Raw genomic sequence first — 18770 nt, 5'->3', positions numbered from 1 at the left:
GAGACCCCTCCCCAAATTATCCCCCGAACCCTGAGACCCCTCCCCAAAATTTGGGTTCCATCCCCTAAAAAAATCAAATTTTTTAGACCCCAAAATGCCACAAAAAGCCCCAAAAAAGCCCCAAAAAATCTGAATTTTTGAGGCCTGAAAAAGCCCCAAAGAGGACAAATTTGGGGAGATGAGACCCCTCCGCAAATTATCTCCCGAGCCCTGAGACCCCTCCCCAAAAAACCGAATTTTTTAGACCCCAAAAAGCCACAAAAAAGTCCAAAAAAAGCCCCAAATCCCCCCAAAAATCCTCCCCCAAAAAACCCCCCAAAATAATTAAAAAAACACCCAAACGCCCCCAAAAAACCTCCCAAAAAACCCCCAAAAACCTCCAAAATTTCTCCCAAATTGAACTCCAAATAAAACCCAAATAAACCCTCAAAAACCCTCCAAAAATCCCAAATAAACCCCAAAACACCCCAAAACCCCCCAAAAAACCTCCTAAAAATCCCCCAAAACCCCAAATAAATCCCTGAAAAATCCAAAGAAACCCCCCCAAAAAACCCTTAAAAACTTCCCCAAAAAACCCAAATTCAGCCCCAAAAAAATCCCCCAAAAACCTCCAAAAACCCCCAAATAAATCCCAAAAAAACCCCAAATAAATCCCTGAAAAATCCCCAAAATTTTCCCCCAAATTTTCCCCAAACTGAAGCCCCCAGCCCCAAATAAACCCTCAAAAAACCCTCCAAAAATCCCCAAAAAAACCTCAAAACCCCCCCAAAAACCCCCCCAAAACCTCCCTAAAAATCTCCAAAAATCCTCAAAAAATCCCAAATTCACCCCAAAAATCAAAAACCCCCAAATTTGCCCAAATTTCCCCCAAATTTCCCCAAATTGAAGCCCCCAGCCCCAAATAAAACCCAAATAAACCCTCAAAAACCCTCCAAAAATCAAAAAAAACCCCAAAACACCCCAAAAACCTCCCTAAAAATCTCCAAAAATCCCCCCAAAAATCCCCAAAAATTAGAAAAATCTCAAAATTTTCCCCAAATCCCCCAAATTTCCCCCAATTTCTCACCAAACTCATCGGCCGAGAAATGACGGGTCCAGAAGGAGTCGCCGTTGGTCAAAACCATCTCATATTCCAGTTCCAAACCGCCCCCCTTTGGGGCAAAAAATACAAATTTTGGGACTTTTTGGGGTTCGGGGATTTATGGGGAATTTTTTGGGATTTTTGGGAATTTTTTTGGAATTTTTTGGAATTTTTTTGGATTTTTTTTGGATTTTTTTGTGATTTTTGGGGGGTTTTTTGGGGAAGCATCTCATATTCCAGTTCCAAACCGCCCCCCCTTTGGGGCAAAAAACACAAATTTTGGGACTTTTTGGGGTTTCTGGGATTTTTGGGATTTTTTTGGGGATTTTTTTGGAATTTTTTTGGAATTTTTTTGAATTTTTTGTGATTTTTTGGGGTTTTTCTGGGGAAACATCTCATATTCCAGTACCAGTCCACCGCCCTTTTGGGGCAAAAAACCACAAATTTTGGGGCTTTTTGGGGTTTTTTAAAGTTTAGGGATTTTGGGGGATTTTTTGGGATTTTTGGGGATTTTTTGGGATTTTTTTTTGGATTTTTTGTGATTTTTTTGATTTATTTCCGGTATTTTTGGGAACCATCTCATATTCCAGTTCCAGTCCACCCCCCTTTGGGGCAAAAAATACAAATTTTGGGACTTTTTGGGGTTCGGGGATTTATGGGGAATTTTTTTGGGATTTTTGGGAATTTTTTTGGAATTTTTTTGGAATTTTTTTTGGATTTTTTTGTGATTTTTGGGGGGTTTTTTGGGGAAGCATCTCATATTCCAGTTCCAGTCCTCCCCCCTTTTTGGGGCAAAAAACACAAATTTTGGGACTTTTTGGGGTTTTCTGGGATTTTTGGGAATTTTTTTGGGATTTTTGGGAATTTTTTTGGAATTTATTTTGGATTTTTTTGGGATTTTTTCGTGATTTTTCGGGTTTTTCTTGGGGGGAACCATCTCATATTCCAGTTCCAACCTGCCCCCCTTTTGGGGCAAAAACCACAGATTTTGGGCAAAAAACAACAATTTTGGGGCTTTTTGGGGTTTGGGGATTTATTGGGAATTTTTTGGGATTTTTTGGGATTTTTTTGGAATTTTTTGGGGATTTTTTGAGGATTTTTCGGGATTTTTTTGTGATTTTTTTGGGGGGCTTTTGGGGTGATTTTGGGGCTGATTTTGGGGTAATTTTGGGCTGATTTGGGGATGATTTTGGGCTGAATTTGGGCTGATTTTGGGATAATTCTGGGGATGATTTTGGGATGATTTTGGGGATGATTTTAGGGTGATTTTGGGATAATTTTGAGGTGATTTTGGGGATAATTTTGAGGTGATTTTGGGGTGATTTGGGGATGATTTTGGGGTATTTTAGGGCTGATTTTGGGCTGATTTTGGGATAATTTTGGGCTGATTTTGGGATAATTTTGGGCTGATTCTGGGAATAATTTTGGGATGATTTTTGGATGATTTGGGGTAATTTTGGGCTGATTTTGGGCTGATTTTGGGATAATTTTGGGCTGATTTTGGGCTGATTTTGGGGTGATTTTGGGGGATAATTTTGGGCTGATTTGGGGATGATTTTGGGGTATTTTAGGGCTGATTTTGGGCTGATTTTGGGCTGATTTTGGGATAATTTTGGGATAATTTTGGGCTGATTTTGGGCTGATTTTGGGGATAATTTTGGGATAATTTTGGGATAATTTTGAGATAATTTTGGGATAATTTGGGGATAATTTTGGGATAATTTTGGGCTGATTTTGGGCTGATTTTGGGCTGATTTTGGGCTATTTTGGGTCACTCACCCCACACTTGCTGAGGGCCACGTACCACCACCGTTCCCTCACCGAGCGGAAGCTGCGGCCGCTGGAGCAGCTCAGGACCCTCCCCGAGACCCCCGGCAGCACCTGCGGAGACCCCAGACCCAAAAATGGCATCCCTGAGACCCCTCCCCAAAAAACCCGGATTTTTTAGACCCCAAAAAGCCCCAAAAAACCCCAAAAAAGTCCAAAAAAAGACCAAAAAAGCCCCAAATTCTGGGAGGTGAGACCCCTCCCCAAATTGCCATGGACCCCTCAGACCCCTCCCCAAAATCTCAGAGACCCCCGAGACCTCTCCCCAAAAAACCGAATTTTTAAGACCCCAAAAAGCCCCAAATGACCCCAAAAATCCCCCCAAAAATCCCCAAAAAAGCCCCAAAAAAGCCTAAAAACCCCCCAAATTTTGGGAGGTGAGACCCCTCCCCAAATTGCCATGGACCCCTCAGACCCCTCCACAAAATCTCAGAGACCCCCGAGACTCCACCCCAAAAACCCGAATTTTAAGACCCCAAAAAGCCCCAAAAAGTAAAAAAAAAAATCCTCAAAAAATCCCCCCAAAAAATCCCCAAATTTTTGGAGGTGAGACCCCTCCCCAAATTCATCCCTGAGACCCCTCCCCCCAAAAAATCTGAATTTTTTAGACCCCAATAAAGCCCCCAAAAAATCCCTCAAAAATAATGAAAAAAAGCCAAAAAAAATTCCAAAAAAAATCCAAAAAAAAATTCCCAAAAAATTCCCCAAAAAAAATCCCAAAAAATCCCAAAAAATTCCCAAAAAATCTCCAAATTTTGGGCGGTGAGACCCCTCCCCAAATTGTCCCTGGGGAAGCCCCCAGACCCAAATTCCCACCTGGCATCCGGACCAGGCGTATTGTGTGGTCAGGTTGATGACCTGGTTGTTCTCAGGCCGGATCACCGACTCCTTGGCCAGGCAGTCCTGGAGACCCCAGACCCAAATTCACCCGAGACCCCTCCCCAAATTTATTGAGACCCCTCCCCAAAAAACCTATTTTTTAGGCCCCAAAAAGCCAAAAAATGCCAAAAAACCCAAAAAAAGCCCCAAAAAAGGCCCAAAACACCCAAATTTTGGGAGCTGAGACCCCTCCCAAATTCAGTCCCGAGACCCCTCCCCAAATTCACCCCGAGACCCCTTCCCGAATTTATTGAGACCCCCGAGATCCCTCCAAAAAACCCCGGATTTTTTAGACCCCAAAAAGCCCCAAAAAAGGCCCAAAACACCCAAATTTGGAGAGCTGAGACCCCAGACCCAAATTCACCCCGAGACCCCTCCCCAAATTCACCCCGAGACCCCTTCCCGAATTTATTGAGACCCCCGAGATCCCTCCAAAAAACCCCGGATTTTTTAGACCCCAAAAAGCCCCAAAAAAGGCCCAAAACACCCAAATTTGGAGAGCTGAGACCCCAGACCCAAATTCACCCCGAGACCCCTCCCAAATTCACCCCGAGACCCCTCCCCAAATTCACCCCTGAGACCTCTCCCCAAATTCATTGAGACCCCCGAGACCTCTCCCCAAAAAAACCCGGATTTTTTAGACCCCAAAAAACCCAAAAAAGCCTCAAAAAAGGCCCGAAAAAAAGCCCCAAAACCCCCAAATTTGGAGAGATGAGACCCCTCCCCAAATTCAGCCCAGAGACCCCTCCCCAAATTCAGCCCCGAGACCCCTCCTCAAAAAACCCAGATTTTTTTAGACCCCCAAAGGACCCAAAAAAAGCCCAAAAAAGACCCAAAAAAGACCCAAAACACCCAAATTTTGGGAGGTGAGACCCCTCCCCAAATTCAGTCCCGAGACCCCTCCCCAAATTCACCCCGAGACCCCTCCCCAAATTTATTGAGACCCCCGAGACCCCTCCAAAAAACCCCGGATTTTTTAGACCCAAAAAAGCCCAAAAAAAGTCCCCAAAAAAGGCCCAAAAAAGGCCCAAAACACCCAGATTAGGGAGCTGAGACCCCAGACCCAAATTCGACCCGAGACCCCTCCCCAAATTCACCCGGAGACCCCTCCCCAAATTTATCCTGGACTCCTCCCCAAATTCATTGAGATCCCCAAGACCCCTCCCCAAATTCACCAGCTCCAAGTCAAGCCCCCAGACTCAAATGAAACCCCCAGACCCAAATGAAGCCCCCAGACCCAAATAAACCGCAGACTCTCCCAAAGCCCCCAGGCTCAAATCCCCCAAATCCCCCCAAAAGCCCCCAGACCCAAATCGCCCCAAATCCACCAAATCTCCCCCAAACCCCCCCTAAGCCCCAGACCCAAATATCCCCCAGCCCCAAATCCCTCGAAATCCTCCCAAAGTCCCCAGACTCAAATGAAGCCCCCAGACCCAGATATAGCCCCCAGACCCAAATGAATCCCCCAGCCCCACATCAACCCCCCAGCCCCAAATGAAGCCCCCAGCCCCAAATGAAGCCTCCAGACTCAAATGAAGCCCCCCAGACCCAAATGAATCCCCCAGCCCCACATCAACCCCCCAGCCCCAAATGAAGCCCCCAGCCCCAAATGAAACCTCCAGCCCCAAATGAAGCCTCCAGACTCAAATGAAGCCCCCAGCCCCAAATCAGCCCAAATCCTCCCAAAGCCCCCAGCCCCAGATGAAGCCCCCAGACTCAAATTCCCCCAAAGCCCCCAGCCCCACATGAAGCCCCCAGCCCCAGATGAAGCCTCCAGCCCCAAATGAAGCCCCCAGACCCAAATATTCCCCAGACTCTTCCAAACCCCACAAAGTCCCCAGACCCAAATATCCTCCAGACTCCACAGGAAGCCCCCAGCCTCAAATGAAGCCCCCAGACCCAATTGTGACCTTGCCCCCCCAAAGCCCCCAGCCCCAAATAGCCCCCAGCCCCAGAGGAAGCCCCAGACCCCCAAACGAAGCCCCAGCCCCAAATGTGACCTTGCCCCCCTCCTGTAGACCGCCGGCCACTGCGAGGGGTCGTCGAAGTAGAGCAGAATGTTCTGGCAGCACTTGGCCTGAATTGGGGAGGGGGCGCGGGATTTGGGTCTGGGGGCTTCCCCGAGACCCCCCCGGACCCCCAGGGACCCCCCAGGACCCCCCAGGGACCCCCCAGGGACCCCCCAGGGACCCCAGACTCACCTCGGGGTAGCGGAAGTGGAAATCCAGGCGGCCGAAATCGGAGAGGAAACAGAAGCGGGTGAGGAACACCCAGTCCTGGAGACCCCAGACCCAATTTGAGACCCCAGACCCAAATGGAGACCCCGGACCAAGACCCCAGATCCAAATTGAGACCCCAGACCCACATTGAGACCCCAGACCCAAATGGAGACCCCAGACCCAAATGGGACCCCAGACCCACATTGAGACCCCAGACCCAAATGAAGACTCCAGACCCAAATGGAGACCCCTAGACCGAGATCCCAGACCCAAATGGAGACCCCAGACCCAAATGGGGACCCCAGACCCAAATGGAGACCCCAGACCCAAATGGGGACCCCCAGACCCAAATGGAGACCCCAGACCCAAATGGGGACCCCAGACCCGATATTAAATGGGAGGTCCAGGTATAAATTGAGGAGGGGTCCCGATAAAAATGGGGGGTCCCGATATAAATTAGGGGAGGGGTCGACATAGACATAGGGGGGTGTCCAGTGAATATTGGGAGGGTCCGGGTGTAAACTGGGGAGGGGTCCCGATATAAATTAGGGGAGGGGTCCCTGTGTAATGTGGGGAGAGTCCTGACGAATTTTGGGGGGGGTCTCGGTATAAATTTGGGGGAGGGGTCCCGATATTAAATAGGGGAGACCCGGTCTAATTTGGGGAGGGGTCCCACGAATTTGAGGAGGGGGTCCCCCATACAAATCAGGGGAGGGGTCTCATATAATTCAGGGTGGAGTCGCGATAAAACCCGCGGGGGTCGCGATATCAACCCCAGAAGAAGACCCCCACCCAATCCCCCCACCCACACCCGGGGGGGGAGGGGTGGTCCCGAAGCCCCCTCCCCAAATTCCCCAAACCCTCCCAGATCCCCCCCGGGCACCCCCAGGGATGGATGGGATGGGTGGGTGGTCCCGAAGCCCCCTCCCCAAATTCCCCAAACCCCCCCAGATCCCCCCGGGCACCCCCAGGGATGGGTGGGTGGTCCCGAAGCCCCCTCCCCAAATTGCCCAAACCCCCCAAACCCCCCTGGGCCCCCCAGGGATGGGATGGGATGGGTGGGTGGTCCCGAAGCCCCCTCCTCAAATTCCCCAAACCCCCCAAACTCCCCTGGGCACCCCCAGGGATAGGATGGGTGGGTAGTCCCGAAGCCCCCTCCCCAAATCCCCCAAACCCCCCCCAATTCCCCCCCTGGGCCCCCCCAGGGATGGGATGGGGTGGGTCGGTGGTCTCGAAGCCCCCTCCTCAAATTCCCCAAATCCCCCAAACCCCCGAAACCCCCCCCTGGGCACCCCCAGGGATGGGTGGGTGGTCCCGAAGCCCCCTCCCCAAGCCCCCAAACCCCCCAGATCCCCCCCGGGCACCCCCAGGGATGGGATGGGATGGGATGGGGTGGGTGGGTGGTCCCGAAGCCCCCTCCCCAAATCCCCCGCTGACCTCCTTGGTGCTGATGCGGCCCCGCACGTACTTGGCGGCTCCTCCCGCGGGCAGCAGCAGCAGCAGCGGCAGCAGCGCCGGGAGACCCCCGGGAGACCCCCCGGAGACCCCCCAGAGACCCCCCGGGACCCCCCAGAGACCCCCCGGGCCCCCCCCCGGCCGCAGCCCCATCGCCCCCCGGGCCCCGAGCCCGGGCCTGGCCACGCCCACTGCGACAGGACACGCCCATTGGGGGAGGGGGGAGAGAGGGGAGGGGGATTGGGGGGTTTGGGGGGTCTTGAGTTGATTTTGGGGAGATTTTGGGGGGTCTTGAGTTGATTTTAGGGGGATTTTGGGAGATTTTGGGAGATTTTGGGGGGATTTGGGGAGATTTTTGGGGGTTTGGGGGGATTTTGGGGGGATTTTGGGGCGATTTGGGGGGTCTTGAATTGATTTTGGGGCGAATTTGGGGGGATTTTTGGGGTCTTGAGTCGTTTATTGGGGGTCTTGAGTTGATTCTGGGGGGTGTTGAGTCCATTTTGGGGGGATTTTGGGAGATTTTGGGGGGATTTGGGGGTCTTGAGGAGATTTTTGGGGGAATTTTTGGGGGATTTGGGGGGGTCTTGAGTCCATTTTGGGGGAGTTTGGGGGATTTTGAGCCGAATTTGGGGTGATTTTGGGGGGTCTTGAGTCTATTTTGGGGTGATTTTGGGGGTCTTGAGTTGATTTTAGGGGGATTTCGAGGTGATTTTGGGAGATTTTGGGGGAATTTTGGGGGGATTTGGGGGGTTTGGGGGGTTTGGGCAATTTTGGGGTGATTTGGGTGTGATTTTTTTTGGTGTGATTTTTGGGTGGTTTTTTAGGGTGATTTTAGGGCAATTTTGGGGGGTCTTGAGGAATTTTGGAGGAGTTTTGGAGAGGGTTGAGTGGATTTTGAGGGGTTTGGGGGGGACCTGAGTGAATTTGGGGAGATTTCAGGAGATTTGGGTAATTTGGGGTGATTTTAGGGCGATTTTGGGGCAATTTGGGGGCAATTTTTGAGTGATTTTTGGGCGATTTTGGGGTGATTTTTGGGGTAATTTTGAGGCAATTTTAGGGCGATTTTAGAGAGATTTTTACGTGTTTCTTCTTGTAATTTGAGGGCATTTTTTCCATGATTTTTTGGCGATTTTTGGGTGATTTTTGGGGCGTTTTGTGGAGTTAGAGAGGATCTTGAGAATCTTTTTGCCCACAAAACACTGACATAACACAAGCCACGCCCATCACTCACAAGCCACGCCCACTATCTCCATATATGGAACAGGCCACGCCCCCACAAGACTCATTTCCATATAAGCCACGCCCATTACACATTGACCACGCCCACAACTAATAACCCACAGTCAAGCCACGCCCACAAAACAAAATTACGCAATAACATTCTCATTATGGAGGCCACGCCCATAAATATATTTGCATATTAAGTCCACGCCCACCAATCAAAACCACGCCTTTCTCCCTGGGGAGGAGCCGTGTCCCAAATTCCGGGTTTTTCACCCCAAAAATCCCCATTTTTTCCCACTTTGATGATGAGAAGGGTGAAAGCTGCGAGGAGAACACGCAGCTGCCTCGGGGTCACCCCCAGAGACATTCCCTGGCCCAAAATTCGGATTTTTTTATCCCAAAAATCCCAATTTTCCATCCCAAAAATCCCAATTTTCCATCTCAAAAATCCCAATTTTCCTGGCCCAAACCACGCCCACACAGCAGTTTTGGCCACGCCCCTTCTGTGACCACTCCCCCTATTAACCCCGCCCATTGTCCATCCACAAACCAAATCCCGCCTCTTTTAGCCCCGCCCATTTCCATTCACGCATAGAATTCCGCATCATTTGGCCACGCCCCCTTCGCTGACCACGCCCACAATCCTGCCCCTTTAGCCCCGCCCCCCTCTGCTCCGCGTAGAATTCCGCCTCTTTTAGCCCCGCCCATTTCCATTCCTGCATCAAATCCCGCCTCTTTTAGCCCCGCCCATTTTCCATCCACAAATAAAATCCCGCCTCTTTTAGCCCCGCCCATTTCCATTCCCGCATCAAATCCCGCCTCTTTTAGCCCCGCCCATTTTCCATCCACAAATAAAATACCGCTTCTTTTAGCCCCGCCCCCTCATTTGGCCACGCCCACATTTCAATTCCCGCATATAATCCCGCCTCTTTTAGCCCCGCCCCCTCCATTGACCCAGCCCCCTTTAGCACCGCCCCCTTTCCGCGCTGGCCCCGCCCCTCCCGCCGCCGCCTCAGGAGCCGCCGCCAGCGGGTTGAGGTGGGGAAGGGCCCGCCCCTATCGCGGCTCTATCGCGTCATTATCGCGATTTTATCGCCTCTTCTCGGCGCTCAGCGCAGCTCCCCCGGCGGCCCCGCCGAGCTCCCGGCGCTCGGCGGGGCCTGGCAGAGCCAGTGAGGCCTGCGGGACCCCTGCGGGCCCGGTGGGGGTGAGGGGACAAGGGAATCCTCAGCGGGATGAGGAGGGTTTGAGGGGATCGTGAGGGGATGAGGAAGGTTTTGGGGGATCGTGAGGGGATGAGGGAGTTTTGGGGGGATCGTGAGGGGTTTTGGGAGGCCGTGAGGGGATTGTGAGGGGATGGGGGGGTTTAAGGTTGTCCTGAGGGGATCGGGAGGCCATGAGGGGGATGATGAAGGGATCGTGAGGGGATGAGGGGGTTTTGAGGGGGTTTGAAGGGGTTCTGAGGGGATCGTGAGGGAATAAGGGGGTTTTAGGGGATCCTGAGGGGATTGTGAGGAGATAAGGGAGTTTTAGGGGATGCTGAGGGGATCGTGAGGGGATAAGGAGGTTTTAGGGGGTTCTGAGGGGACCGTGAGGGGTTTTGGGGGGTCCTGAGGGGATCGTGAGGGGATAAGGGGATTTTAGGGGTCCTGAGGGGATCGTGAGGGGATAAGGGGATTTTAGGGGGTCCTGAGGGGATCTTGAGGGTTTCTGAGGAGTTTTGGGGGGGTCCTGAGGGGGGGATAAGGGGGTTTTAGGGGTTTCTGAGGGGATCCTGAGGGGTTTTGGGGGGATTCTGAGGGGTTTTGGGGGGATTTTGAGGGGCTCATGAGGGGATTAGGGGGGTTTCAGGGAGTCCTGAGGGGTTTGAGGGGGTCCTGAGGGGATTGTGAGGAAATAAGGGGGTTTGGGGGGTCCTGAGAGAATTGTGAGGTGATAAGGGGGTTTTAGCGTGATCCTGAGGGGATCCTGAGGAATTTTGGGGGGGTCCTGAGAGGATTTGGGTGTCCTGAGGGAATTTCAGCATCCCAAGAGTGAGGCCTGAATCATCCTGTTAAATTTTAGGGATTTTTTTTTGGGATATTTGAAGGGTTTGGGGGTGGCTGAGAGATTCTTTGTGGGGTCCTTGTGGGGTTTGAGGCGTTTTGGGGGGTCCTTGTGGGGTTTTGGGGTTTCTTTGGGATTTGGGGGAATCTCTGTGGTCTTTTGGGGTTTTTTTGTGGGATTTTGGCATTTCTTTGGGATTCAGGGTTCCCCTAGAAGTCTTTTAGGGTTTTTTGGGTGGGATTTGGGTTTTTTTTTTTGAGATTTGGGATTCTTTCTGGGTTCTTTTAGGATTTTTTTTGGGTGGAATTTTGGGGTTTATTTGGGATTCCCTTGGGATTCCTTTGGGATTTATTTGTGTGGAATTTTGGGATTTATTTGAGATTCCCTTGGGACTCTTTTGGGATTTATTTGGGTGGAATTTTGGGATTTATTTGGGATTCCCTTAGGACTCTTTTGGGATTTATTTGGGTGGAATTTTGGGGTTTATTTGGGATTCCTTTGGGAGTCTTTTGGGATTTATTTGTGTGGAATTTTGGGGTTTATTTGAGATTCCCTTGGAGTCTTTTGGGATTTATTTGTGTGGAATTTTGGGATTTATTGAGATTCCCTTGGAGTCTTTTGGGATTTATTTGTGTGGAATTTTGGGGTTTATTTGAGATTCCCTTAGGACTCTTTTGGGATTTATTTGTGTGGAATTTTGGGATTTATTTGGGATTCCCCTGGGACTCTTTTGAGTTTTATTTGTGTGGAATTTTGGGATTTTTTTGGGATTCTCTTGGGAGTCTTTTGGGATTTATTTGTGTGGAATTTTGGGATTTATTTGGGATTCCTTTGGGACTCTTTGGGATTTATTTGTGTGGAATTTTGGGATTTATTTGGGATTCCTTTGGAAGTCTTTTGGGATTTATTTGTGTGGAATTTTGGGGTTTATTTGAGATTCCCTTAGGACTCTTTTGGGATTTATTTGTGTGGAATTTTGGGATTTATTTGGGATCCCCCTGGGAGTCTTTTGGGATTTATTTGTGTGGAATTTTGGGATTTATTTGAGATTCCCTTGGAGTCTTTTGGGATTTATTTGTGTGGAATTTTGGGGTTTATTTGGGATTCCTTTGGGAGTCTTTTGGGAATTTATTTGTGTGGAATTTTAGGTTTTATTTGGGATTCTCTTGGGAATCTTTTGGGATTTATTTGTGTGGAATTTTGGGATTTATTTGGGATTCCCTTGGGACTCTTTTGGGATTTATTTGTGTGGAATTTTGGGATTTATTTGGGATTCCCCTGGGACTCTTTTGGGATTTATTTGTGTGGAATTTTGTTTTTTTGTTTTTTTTTTTTTTTTTTTTTCTTTTTGGAGGATTTGGGATTCCCTTGGGAGTCTTTTGGGATTTATTTGTGTGGAATTTCGGGTTTTATTTCAGATCTCCCCAAAACCTTTAAAACATTTTTACCGTCTCTCCTCCTTTTACAACTTTTAACTCCAAATTTCTTTTTTTTTTCCAGCTCCACCCCCTCCCCCAAAATACCCTCCAACCATGGGGTTCCCCGTGGTGTTTTTTTGGGGTATTTTTGGGGTGTTTTGGGGGTTTTTTTGGGGCTCAGAGGGCGGGGACTGCAAAGGGCAGCGGCGGGTGCTGAGGGGGCCCCGCGGCTTCGTCACCGACGGCCCCGGGAACTACTCGGTCAACGGCAACTGCGAGTGGCTCATCGAGGGTGAGGGACCCCGAAAACCCCAAAAACCACCCCAAAATCGGGCTCGGCGCCCCCCAAAACCCTAAAATTGACCCCAAAATCACCAAATCCACCCCAAATTTGGGTTTCGCACCCCCAAAACCCTAAAATTGACCCCAAAATCACCAAATTCCCCCCAAATTTGGGTTTGGCACCCCCAAAAACCCTAAAATTGACCCCAAAATCACCCAAATCCCACTAAAATTGAACTTTCCCTCGCGCCGGACTCGTCTGTGGGAGGGAACCTCAAAAAAATCACCCCAAAATTGGATTTGAGACCCCAAAAATCCCCAAATTCACCCCGAATTTGGGCTTGGTATCCCCAAAACCCTCCCCAGACCCCAAAATCCCCTCAGAGAAACCCCAAAATCTGCCCCAAACCCCAAATCTCAATGGGATTTCTACAGGATTTCAATGGGATTTTTGTGGAATTTCAATGTGATTTCTAAAGGATTTCAGTGGGGTTTTTACAAGATTTCAATGAGATTTTTTTGTGGTATTTCTATGGGATTTTTATAGAATTTCACGGTTTTATGGGATTTTTCAAATGGTTTTGGGGTTTTTTGGGGTCTCCACGTAAGTGGACACCTCCCATCCACCAGGGGGCGCCCTTCCCATAGGATTTCAATGGGATTTTTATGGAATTTCAATGGGATTTTTATAGGATTTCTATGGGATTTTTTTCTAATGGAATTTCTCAACTTTATGGGATTTTTAAATCGTGTTTGGGGGAGTTTTTGGGGGAGATTTTTGAGCTTTGAGATCTTTTGGGGTCTCCCCATAGACAGGCACCTCCCATCCACCAGGGGGCGCCTTTCCCATAGGATTTCAATGGGATTTTTACAGAATTTCCCCATTTTATGGGATTTTTATGGGGATTTCAACCCCAGGATTTTTTTTAGGGTGTGTTTTCTCACTGACCCCTCCTCATTTTGCAGCCCCCAGCCCCCGGCACAGGATCCTGTTGACCTTCACCTTCATGGACACGGAGTGCACCTACGATTACCTGTTTGTGTACGACGGCGCCTCCACCCGCAGCCCCCTGCTGGCTGCCCTCAGCGGCAGTTCCCTGCCTGGACCCCTCGAGGCCACCTCGGGAAAGGTTTGGGAATCCTTTGGAAGTTTTGGGAATTTTTTGGGAATTTTTTGGGAATTTTTTGGGAATTTTTTGGAATTTTTTTGGATTTTTTTTTTAATTTTTTTTGGAAATTTTTGGGATTTTTGGGGGAATTTTTTGGGATTTTTTAAAATATTTTTTGGCTTTTTTTTTTTAAATTTTAAAAAAAGATTTAAAAAATATTTTTGGCTTTTTTTGGACATTTTTTAGAAATTTTTTGGGGAATTTTGGGGAATTTTTTGGGGAATTTTTTGGGAAATTTGCGTCCACCCACAGCCCCCTGCTGGCTGCTCTCAGCGGCAGTTCCCTGCCTGGACCCCTCGAGGCCACATCAGGAAAGGTTTGAGACTCTTTTGGGAAGTTTTGGGAATTTTTTGGGAATTTTTTGGAATTTTTTTGGGAATTTTTTGGAATTTTTTTGGATTTTTTTTGGATTTTTTTTGGATTTTTTTTGAAATTTTTTTGGGTTTTTTTAATTTTTTTTTATTTTTTGGGGGGATTTTTTGGAAATTTTTGGGGGAATTTTTTTGGGATTTTTTTGCATAATTTTTTTGGAATTTTATTGGAATTTTGGGGAATTTTTTGGGGAATTTTTTGGGAAATTTGCGTCCACCCACAGCCCCCTGCTGGCTGCCCTCAGCGGCAGTTCCCTGCCTGGACCCCTCGAGGCCACCTCGGGAAAGGTCGGAAATAATCTGGGAAACATTTGGGATTTTTTGGGAATTTTTTGGAATTTTTTTGGGAATTTTTTTGGAATTTTTTTGGAATTTTTTTGGATTTTTTTGGAATTTTTTTTGAATTTTTTTGGGATTTTTTTTGAAAAATTTTTGGCTTTTTTTCTGGATTTTTTTTAGACATTTTTTTGAATTTTTCTGAAATTTTTTTGACATTTTTTAGGAATTTTTGGGGGATTTTTTGGCAATTTTTGGGGAATTTTTTTTGGGAAATTTGGCTCCACCCACAGCCCCCTGCTGGCTGCCCTCAGCGGCAGTTCCCTGCCTGGACCCCTCGAGGCCACCTCGGGAAAGGTCAGAAATCATCTGGGAAACATTTGGGATTTTTTGGGAATTTTTTGGAATTTTTTTGGGAATTTTTTTGGAATTTTTTTTGGATTTTTTTAATTTTTTTTTTTTAATTTTTGGGATTTTTTGGGGAATTTTTTGGGATTTTTTAAAATATTTTTTGGCCTTTTTTTAAAATTTTTTTTAAAAAAATTAAAAAATATTTTTGGCTTTTTTTGGACATTTTTTAGAAATTTTTTGGGGAATTTTGGGGAATTTTTTGGGGAATTTTTTGGGAAATTTGCGTCCACCCACAGCCCCCTGCTGGCTGCCCTCAGCGGCAGTTCCCTGCCTGGACCCCTCGAGGCCACCTCGGGAAAGGTCAGAAATAATCTGGGAAACATTTGAGATTTTTTGGGAATTTTTTGGAATTTTTTTGGGAATTTTTTTGGAATTTTTTTGGAATTTTTTTGGATTTTTTTGGAATTTTTTTTGAATTTTTTTGGGATTTTTTTTGAAAAATTTTTGGCTTTTTTTCTGGATTTTTTTTAGACATTTTTTTGAATTTTTCTGGAATTTTTTTGACATTTTTTAGGAATTTTTGGGGGATTTTTTGGCAATTTTTGGGGAATTTTTTTTGGGAAATTTGGCTCCACCCACAGCCCCCTGCTGGCTGCCCTCAGCGGCAGTTCCCTGCCTGGACCCCTCGAGGCCACCTCGGGAAAGGTCAGGAATCATCTGGGAAACATTTGGGATTTTTTGGGAATTTTTTGGAATTTTTTTTTGAATTTTTTGGAATTTTTTTGGAATTTTTTTGGATTTTTTTGGAATTTTTTTTGAATTTTTTTGGGATTTTTTTTGAAAAATTTTTGGCTTTTTTTCTGGATTTTTTTTAGACATTTTTTTGAATTTTTCTGAAATTTTTTTGACATTTTTTAGGAATTTTTGGGGAATTTTGGGGAATTTTTTGGGGAATTTTTTGGGAAATTTGCGTCCACCCACAGCCCCCTGCTGGCTGCTCTCAGCGGCAGTTCCCTGCCTGGACCCCTCGAGGCCACCTCGGGAAAGGTCAGAAATCATCTGGGAAACATTTGGGATTTTTTGGGAATTTTTTGGAATTTTTTTCGATTTTTTTTTCGATTTTTTTCGGGATTTTTTTGAATTTTTTTGAGATTTTTTTGGATTTTTTTGAAATTTTTTGTGGATTTTTTTGTGATTTTTTTTTTGAAAATTTTGGGGAATGTGTTTGAAATTTTTTGTGTAATTATCAGGGATTTTTTGGGATTTTTTTGGAATATTTTTGGATTTTTTTTTTATTTTTTTCGGATTTTTTGGGGGAATTTTTGGGGTATTTTTGGGGAAATTTGGGTTTCACAGCAGCACCTCCTGCCAAGACCCCTCGAGCTTCAAAAAACCCTTCAAAACCCTTTAAAATCTTTAAAAAAACCCTAAAATTTCTCTCTTTTTTCCCCCAGATGCTGCTGCACCATCTCCTTACTCACAGGGGTGTCTTGGTCTCCTGGAAATGGGGGCAGAAACTGAGACCAAAAATCCCCCCAAAAAATCCTAAAAAATCCAAAAAAATTCTCAAAAAAATCCCTGATAATTACACAAAAAAATTCCAAAAAATTCCCCGAAAAATTTAAAAAAAATCACAAAAAATTCACAAAAAATTCCAAAAAAATTCTCAAAAAAAATCACAAAAAAATTTCAAAAAATTTCAAAAAAATTCCAAAAAAATTCTCAGAAAATTTCAAAAAAATTCCAAAAAAATTCCAAAAAAAATCACAAAAAATTTCAAAAAATTCCAAAAAAACACCAAAAAAAAATTCACAAAAAAATCACAAAAAATTCCAAAAAAATTCTCAAAAAAATCCCTAAAAATTCACAAAAAATTCACAAAAAATTCCAAAAAAATTCTCAAAAAAATCACAAAAAAAATCACAAAAAATTTCAAAAAAATTCCAAAAAAATTCTCAAAAAATTCCAAAAAAATTCCAAAAAAATTCTCAAAAAAAATCACAGAAAATTTCAAAAAAATTCCAAAAAAATTCTCAAAAAAATCACAAAAAATTTCAAAAAATTCAAAAAAAGTTCTCAAAAAATCCCTAAAAATTTTCAAAAAAATTCACAAAAAATTCCAAAAAAATTCCAAAAAAATTCTCAAAAAAAACCACAAAAAAATTTCAAAAAATTCCAAAAAAAATCACAAAAAAATCACAAAAAAAATTTCAAAAAAATTCACAAAAATTCCCCAAAAATCCCAAAAAACCCCTAAAATTTCTCTCTTTTTTCCCCTCCAGATGCTTCTACACCTTTTCAGCGACGCCAATTACAACCTGCTGGGCTTTAACGCCACGTGGCGCCTGTCGCTGTGTCCCGGCGGCTGCTCCGGCCGCGGCCGCTGCCACCCCCAGGGCCACTGTCAGTGTCCCCAGGGCTGGGGGGGCCCCTCCTGTGCCAGCCCGGCCTGCCAGCACCACTGCCGGCCCCCCGGGGGCTCCTGCAACCAGGTGAGGCACAAAAAAATTGGGGTTTTTTGGGGATTTTTTGGCGATTTTTTTTGGATTTTTTGGGATTTTTTTGCGATTTTTTGCGATTTTTTTGAGAATTTTTTTTGGGATTTTGGGGCTTTGGTTGTGTCTCTATTAGAAGGAGGTCAAGACAAATCTGGAACCAGGTGAGATGTGAAATTTGGGACATTTTTTGGATTTTTTTGGGATTTTTTTGGGATTTTTTGGGGTCATTTTCAGTGGGATTTTCTGAGATTCAGGAAGAGGATTTTTCTGGATTTTCTGGGATTTTTTTGGGATTTTTTTCGAGGGATTTTGGGGCTTTGGTTGTGTCTCTATTAGAAGGAAGTCAAGGGAAATCTGCAACCAGGTTAGATCTTAAATTTGGGGTTTTTGGGGATTTTATGGGATTTTTTGGGATTTTTTTGGGGTTTTTTTTGGGTATTTTGGGAGGGATTTTCTGAGATTCGCGAAGATGATTTTACTGGATATTCTGGGATTTTTTGGGATTTTTGGGGGGGATTTTTGGGCTCTGCTTCCGTCCCCATTGGCAGGAGATCAAGAGACACCTGGAACCAGGTGAGACATCTGTAATTTGGGGAGGGGGGGTTTGGGGATTTTTTTGTGATTTTTTTTTGCAATTTTTTGGGAATTTTTCTGTATTTTTTGGGGGATTTTGGGGCTTTGGTTGTGTCCCTAATAGGAGGAAGTCAAGCGACACCTGCAGCCAGGTGAGATCTGAAGTTTGGGAGTTTTGGAGATTTTTTTGGGGTTTTTTGAGAGGTTTTTTTTGTTTTTTTTTTTGGAGGGGGGAGGAGTCTCTGAAATATCGGAGGGATTTTTTTGGGATTTTCTGGGAATTTTTGGGATTTTTTTTGAGAGTTTTTTTGGGGTTTTTTTTGGGGGGAGTCTCTGAAATATCGGAGGGATTTTTTTGGGATTTTCTGGGATTTTTGGGGTTTTTTTGAGTGGTTTTGGGTTCTGCTTCTGTCCCCATTGACAAGAGACCAAGACACACTTGGGACCAGGTGAGACCCCCCCCAGAACTGGGATTTTTGGGTTTTTTGGGGGCATTTTGGAGAGGTTTGGGAGGGATTTTCTGGGGATTTGGGGACCCCAAAACCTCCAGAAATGGAACTGAGAGACCCCAAAACCTCCAGAAATGGCTCCAGAAAACCCCCCAAAAATTCCAGAAATTAATCTGGGACCCCCCAAACCCCCCCAAACCTTCTCTGAACCCCCTAAAACCCCCAAATTTTGTGTTTTTCCCCAGGCCACGGGGCTGTGTGAGTGCAGCCCGGGGTTTTTGGGGTTCTCCTGTGAACTCTCCCTGGGGGGCTCGGGGGGTTCCGGCCGCTGGTTCCGGGTCAGCCCCGGGGACCCCCAATTCCCCCCCAGGACGGCGGCGGCCGGGGCCGTGCTGCCCGGGACGGGGATGCTCTACGTCTTTGGGGGTGAGTTTTGGGGGATTTGGGGAGTTTTGGGGGGTTTTGGGGAAAATTTGGGGTGTTCTGGTAAAAAAATGGGAAAAAACGGGAAAAAATGGGGAAAAACAGGGAAAAAACAGGGAAAAAATGGGGAAAAAATGGGGAAAATGGAGCATTTTGGGTGAAAGTGGGAAAAAATGGGGTCCTGAGGGGGATTTGGGGGAGTTTGGGAGGATTTGGGGGATAGGAGGGG

The 18770-nt window shown here is 46.3% G+C and overlaps 2 protein-coding genes across 2 annotated transcripts in view; one reads left to right on the top strand and one right to left on the bottom strand.

Annotated features, from left to right (window-relative positions):
* Positions 1 to 7614, bottom strand: part of TMEM145 (transmembrane protein 145) — a gene marked incomplete at its 5' end in the record, with an annotated part of 17137 nt that extends 9523 nt beyond the window's left edge. Inside the window, 7 exon segments of the mRNA XM_083880783.1 lie at positions 1067 to 1151; positions 2861 to 2962; positions 3725 to 3811; positions 5788 to 5798; positions 5801 to 5864; positions 5989 to 6063; positions 7444 to 7614. Of these exon segments, the coding sequence (XP_083736909.1) occupies positions 1067 to 1151; positions 2861 to 2962; positions 3725 to 3811; positions 5788 to 5798; positions 5801 to 5864; positions 5989 to 6063; positions 7444 to 7614 (595 nt within the window).
* A 3158-nt stretch (positions 7615 to 10772) lies between these two features.
* MEGF8 (multiple EGF like domains 8) overlaps positions 10773 to 18770 on the top strand; it is a 91950-nt gene continuing 83952 nt past the window's right edge. The window contains exons 1-5 of the mRNA XM_083880782.1: positions 10773 to 11344; positions 11399 to 12441; positions 13398 to 13561; positions 16881 to 17258; positions 18364 to 18544. Coding sequence (XP_083736908.1) covers positions 12264 to 12441; positions 13398 to 13561; positions 16881 to 17258; positions 18364 to 18544 — 901 coding nt within the window. The 5' untranslated portion in view covers positions 10773 to 11344; positions 11399 to 12263. The remainder of the gene's footprint in view (positions 11345 to 11398; positions 12442 to 13397; positions 13562 to 16880; positions 17259 to 18363; positions 18545 to 18770) is intronic.

Source organism: Zosterops lateralis (assembly GCF_965231275.1).
Source record: "Zosterops lateralis genome assembly, chromosome: 31".
NCBI classification, from domain to species: Eukaryota; Metazoa; Chordata; class Aves; order Passeriformes; family Zosteropidae; genus Zosterops; species Zosterops lateralis.
The sequence above is the reverse complement of the archived record's forward strand: the minus strand, read 5'-3'. Positions and strand labels throughout refer to the sequence as shown.